General features: G+C 44.7%; 1 protein-coding gene across 1 annotated transcript; it reads left to right on the forward strand.

Moving 5' to 3' along the window:
• The first annotated feature begins 4043 nt into the window (after window positions 1–4043).
• On the forward strand, window positions 4044–4991 carry LOC129068771 (myosin regulatory light polypeptide 9-like). Its single transcript, XM_054571167.1, has one exon. The coding sequence runs from the start codon at window positions 4148–4150 to the stop codon at window positions 4664–4666; it is 519 nt and encodes a 172-aa protein (XP_054427142.1). The 5' UTR covers window positions 4044–4147; the 3' UTR covers window positions 4667–4991.
• Window positions 4992–6000: the final 1009 nt, after the last annotated feature.

Raw genomic sequence — 6000 nt, forward strand, 5'->3', positions numbered from 1 at the left:
AGAAAGATAAATCCCCACACTTCTGGCTGCAAAAACCAGCAGGGATTGAGTTGGTAGAAGAAACTTCTGGAGTCCCAAGCAGTTCTTAAGGAACCCACACATGGACTTACTCAGACTCACCCCCTCTGAGTTCCAGCACTGAGGTCGCAGCTTGAAAGGCACCAGGGGCATAAGGGGAGGAACTGAAATATCTGACATCAAGACAAGAGCTGGAGGACAGCTTTCTCCAAAACAGATGTAGGAGTGGCCATTGTCCCTTCTCTGAACCCTCCCCTACACAGAGGACAGAGCCAGCAGGTGGGTGCCATATCTGAAACTCCATCAACCCAGCTAACACTGTTTGCCCTGCCTTGGAGATCCCCAGAGACCCCATCCCACCCAATTTACAGGCCTACCCAAGCTGCTTTTCCATATGAGTGGCTGGTATTAGCTCATGCTTCCTAGCATCCTAAACCTTCTCAAACAAGCAGCAGCTGGCCTCAGTGAGCCCCCAGCCCACAGACATCTTGCGAAGTGGTCCCAGATCCAGCACTAGCAGCAGCCAGCCTAGATCCACAGCTTGGCTTTGCTTAGGAATCTCCAAACCCAGCCCAAGTAGCAGCCATCTCAGGTTGCTCTATAGCTCAGGTAGGGTGGTCCCGGGCAGAACACAGGTGGGGGCTGATGTTGCCCTGCACCGCCTGGGAAACTCCAGAGTCTGTGCACCAAGTGGACAGCTACAGACCAGGTCAGAGCATCACCATCCTGTTCCTACATAGCTGGTCCTACACGAAGGGCAAAGATTGGTGGTTGGTGGTCACAACCTGTCCTTGCAGCTCACCGGTCTGGCCAAATCCCTCCTATCGACCTGCTAACAGCAATCAAAGCTCAACTATAAGAGGAGGGTGTACTCTGCCCACACAAAGTGTGCACTTTGAGTACCCAGCTTGGGTGATAAGGGAGGCTGTGCCACTGGGACCCACAGAACATCTACATTAGGCCGTACTACCAAGACATAGAGTCATAACAGCTTTACCTAATACATAGAAACAAACACAGGGAGGCTGCCAAAATGAGGAGACAAAGAAATATGTCCCAAATGAAAGAACAGAACAAAACTCCAGAAAAAGAACTAAGCAACATGGAGATAAGCAAACTATCAGATGTAGAGTTCAAAACACTAGTTATAATGACACTCAAGGAACTTAGTGAGGACCTCAGCAGCATAAAAAAGATCTAGTCAGAAACAAAGGATACACTAACCGAAATAAAGAACTTCCAGGGAAACAGTAGAGTGGATGAAGCTGAAAATCAAAGCAATGGTGTGGAACATAAGCAAAATTTTTTAAAAAATCAGAAAAGAATCCAAAAAACAAGGACAGTGTAAGCAGCCTCTGGGACAACTTCAAACATTCCAACATTTGCTACATTTGTATCATAGGGGTGCCAGAAGGAGAAGGGAAAAAAAGCAAGAAATTGGAAATCTATTTTAAAAAATAATGAAAGAAAACTTCCCTAATTTGGTGAAGGAAATAGACATGCAAGTCCAGGAAGAACAGAGAGTCCCAAACAAGATGAATACAAAAAGGCCTACTCCAAAGCGGGAAAAAAATGGGACAACTGTAATAGCATAATCAATAAAATAGAATTTTAAAAATAAAAATAAAAATAAATAAAATTCTAAAAAAATAAGATGACTCCAATTTTATGTTTTAGGCTTCAATCTGTTACTTTCAGAGAAAGTTTATATTCTAATTTATTACTCAAAATACAGCAGAGAGATTCTTAGTGTTTTACATATAACTGCATTTTTTTAATCCTCACCAGAAGATATGTTTTATTTATTTATTTAAAAGATTTTATTTATTTATCTTTAGTTAGGGGAAAGGAGGGAGAAAGCGAAGGAGAGACACATCAATGTGTGGTTGCCTCTCAGGTGCCTCGACTGGGGGACCTGGCCCCCAACCCAGGCATGTGCCCTGACTGGGAATTGAACCAGCGACCCTTTGGTTATCAGTCCCACACTCAGTCCACTGAGCCACATCAGCCAAGGCATGGGATATGCTTTATTGATTTCAGATAGAGGGGAAGGTAGAGAAAGACACTGATGTGAGGGAGAAACAGCAATTGGTTGCTTCCCATATGTACCACAATCAGGGATTGAACATGCAACCTAGGCATATGCCCTGTCTGGGGGTCAAACCCACAGTCCTTTGGTGCATGGGATGACACTCCAACCTTCTGAGCCACAAACCAGGGCCATAGGTGCCTTTTAAATGTGAATCCATGGAGTTTATTTGCATCCCATAGCTGTCTTTAAATATTTCTCACACTTGTATGTACTTCAAAGCATGTTTAACCATTGCATATATTAGACATTTTTGTGCTAAAATATATTAAGTGGGATTTTTACAACAAAAAGAAAAAACTCTCAAAGGTCCACAGGCTCAAGGCAGGCAGCAGCTCACTCTGGTGTGCCCTGTGTCTTTTTCTCTGTGGCTATGGGCTCGGCATTGGTGCCAAATCTGAATCTGCTTTAATCTGGTGAACACCACTCACCCAACCCTGGTGACTCCCTGAGACCCCAATTTGCCCCACTCAAGTACCACACATGGCTCTTTCAGTGGTTGAGCCTTATGGACAGCTGGCAGGTGGTAGTAGGCCACAGGGTGCCCTGTGCCTTTTGGGGAGTGGCTTCAACCAGGTACTGGTGGCAGCAAGCCTCAGTTTGCAGCATAGCCTCTCCCACACACCCCTAAGCCCAACAAAATCACCTGAAAATTGCAGGTGTCTTTCTCGCTCCTACCAGGTAGCCCTAAGGCTGGCCATAAGCAGCAGCTAACCTCGGCCTGCACCAGAGCCTCTCCCAAGATGCTCTAGAACCAACATACCTGGCGGCTGTCCTCAGACCACAACAGTGTATCATCTGATTAGCTTCACAAGTGGCATGCCAAAAGGGTAGTCTCGGCAGGCACAGGGCTTCCTGAGGTGAATCCCACTCCACGGGGTCAGTCTCCCTGTTCTCCACACAGAAGCTCATGTACTATGGTTGTGGGTAATCCTCACAACCAGTAAGCCTGCGAGTCAATCCCACCTACTCATATGCCAACAGCAATCAAAAGTACACCACACCAGGAGGGCACCCACAGCCCACACAGGGAATTCTTCTGGAGCACCAGGCTTAGGTGATCAGGGAGACTACCTAAAACATAGAAGCAAACAGAAGGAGGCAGCCAAAATGAGGAGACAAAGAAGCATGTCCCAAACAAAAGAACAGGAGTAAACTGTAGAAAATAACTAAACAAAATAAAGGCAAGCAATCTATCAGACACAGAGTTCAAAGCACTGGATATAAGGATGCTCAAGAAACTTAGGGGAAGAATTACAGATAAACTCAATGAGAACTTCAACAAAGAGATAGTAAGCCTAAAAAAGGACACAGAAACCACACAAAAAGATGAGTAAGAAATGAAGAATAAAAAATTTGAAGTAAAGAATACACTGGAAGGAGTAAGCAGCAGATTGATGGGGGGGAGGGTACCCCATTTCCCATGGAGTCCCCTCAAGCCACCAAGGATGGGGAAATAGATTGTTCCAGACACTCTCGGTCTGCCAGGAAGAAGGGGTGGTGATTCCCTCTACTGGAGAATGCTCCGAGCCCTTCTCTTGAAGTGGCTTTTATTGAGAACAAAATGCACACAAGGGTATACAGCATGTATGCAAAGCCTATCAATTTACTTCAGAAGTCTATAGATAATAAATTGAAGAAATACAGAGATTTGTCTTAAATCAAGATCTGTCAGACAAGTTGGTGCCAGATGCTCATTATGGCACAGTTTTCGGGGCTCAGAAATTATCTCCTTTTGGTGATGAGGGCAGTGCAAAGCAGAGCAAGCTTCAGTGGATACAATGCATTCTCTCATGGGGCTACAGTTCCCAATACACAAAAGGGTCCCCAACAGCAGATTAGATAAAGCAAAAGATTGACCAGCAACCTGGAAGACAAGGTAGCAGAAAACACCCAATGAGAACAGGAAAAAAAAATTCATAAGGATGAGATTTTAGCGACTCTGGGTGTAGAAGGGTCGTGGTAGCGGCAGCTAGGGCAACAAGAAGGGTCACCGAATAGCTCAGATTCTCGCGGCTGTGCAGGGATCTAATCACCACCATGTCGAGCAAAAGGGCAAAGACCAAGACCACCAAGAAGCGCTCCCAGCGCGCAACATCCAACGTGTTTGCCATGTTTGACCAGTCACAGATTCAGGAGTTTAAAGAGGCCTTCAACATGATTGATCAGAACAGAGATGGTTTCATTGACAAGGAAGATTTACATGATATGCTTGCCTCACTGGGGAAAAATTCAACAGATGAGTATCTAGATGCCCTGATGAACAAGGCACCGGGTCCCATAAATTTCACCATGTTCCTCACAATGTTTGGTGAGAAGTTAAATGACACAGATCCAGAAGATGTCATCAGAAATTCTTTTGCTTGCTTTGATGAAGAAGCAACTGGCACCATTCAGGAAGATTGCCCGAGGGAGCTGCTGACAACAATGGGAGATCGGTTTACAGATGAGGAAGTGGATGAGCTGCACAGAGAAGCACCTATTGACAAAAAGGGAAATTTCAATTACATCGAGTTCACGCACATCCTTAAACATGGAGCAAAAGACAAAGATGACTGAAAAGAACTCCAGATTCCAGCCAAATGTTCCTTGTTGCCATTTTGGGTATTTCTGAGACTTTCTCTTAAAGCCTATATCATGCCCTAGCTTTACAGCTTTAGCCTTTCTGGTGGTATTTATTCTCAGCCATTTTGGGCACATGCATCTCTGTAATCAGACTGGAAATGGGACTTTTTGTCATTTTCAGAATTTAAAAAAAAAGGGTAATTTAACTTGCCAGCTCCTCCCATAACTACAATCTACACAGAGTCAATATATTTTTTCAGAGAAAGTTATTCACTCAATTTTTTCTGAACCATAATTAAACTTTATGATAAAAAAAAAATCCCTAAGGATGAGAATAGTTTAGGGAAACTCTAGGACAACATTAAGGGTAACAAAACCCATATCATAGGGGCACCAGAAAGATAAGAGAGAACAAGGGATCTAGAACCTATCTGAAAACATGACTGAAAAGTTTCCTAACCTGGTGAAAGAAATAGACACACAAGTCCAGGAAGCACAGAGTCCCAAACCAGATGAACCCACAGAGGCTAACACCAAGATACATCAAAATTAAAGTGGCAAAGTATAAAGACAAAGAGAAACGCAGTTAGTTACCAGCAAGGGAGCTCCCATAAGATGTCAGTTGATTTATCAATGAAAAGTTTGCAGGGCAGAAGGGATTGGCATGATATATTCAAAATGATGAAAAGCAAGGACCCACAGCCAAGACTACACTACATAGCAAGGCTATCATTTAAAATTGAAGGACAGACAAGAGCTTCCCTAACTAGAAAAAGCTAAAGGAGTTAATCACCACGAAACCAGTATTATGAGAAATGTTGGAGCTTCCAGTCATGATGGAGGTGTCGGTAGACACACCTTGTCTCATTGCACAACCATAAGAAGGAACACAACTAGCTTAAAAATGGAAAACAGCAGAACTGCCAGAAAACACCCAGAAAAATACCTAGAACTGTATGGTAGTCAAGGAGTTAAAGAAGCTACATTCATCCAGACGGGTAGGAGGGGTGGAGATGGTGAGTCGGGGCGGAAAAGATTCGGTGTGGCAGTGGCAAGCCGGAGGTGGAGAGGCAGAGGTGGCAAGGTGGTGGCAGCTGGCAGAATGGGCAGCTCCACATTAATGTGTGGTGGATAAAAATCAAGGGACACCTTGTGAGTGAGCGAGCCCAGCCCCAGGCCAGATCCTGCAGCCTAGGGCTCCAGAGCCAGGAAAAATAAAGCCTCATAACTTCTGGCTCTAAACCCAGTAGGGGCTGGGGCAGCAGAAGACACTGCTGGTGCATATGCAAACCTCCCCACCCTGGGAACCACAACCAGGACAGCAGCTA

Source organism: Pteronotus mesoamericanus, unplaced genomic scaffold (genome assembly GCF_021234165.1).
Source record: "Pteronotus mesoamericanus isolate MK-2021 breed Mesoamerican mustached bat unplaced genomic scaffold, CSHL_Meso_final contig_22, whole genome shotgun sequence".
NCBI lineage: Eukaryota > Metazoa > Chordata > Mammalia > Chiroptera > Mormoopidae > Pteronotus > Pteronotus mesoamericanus.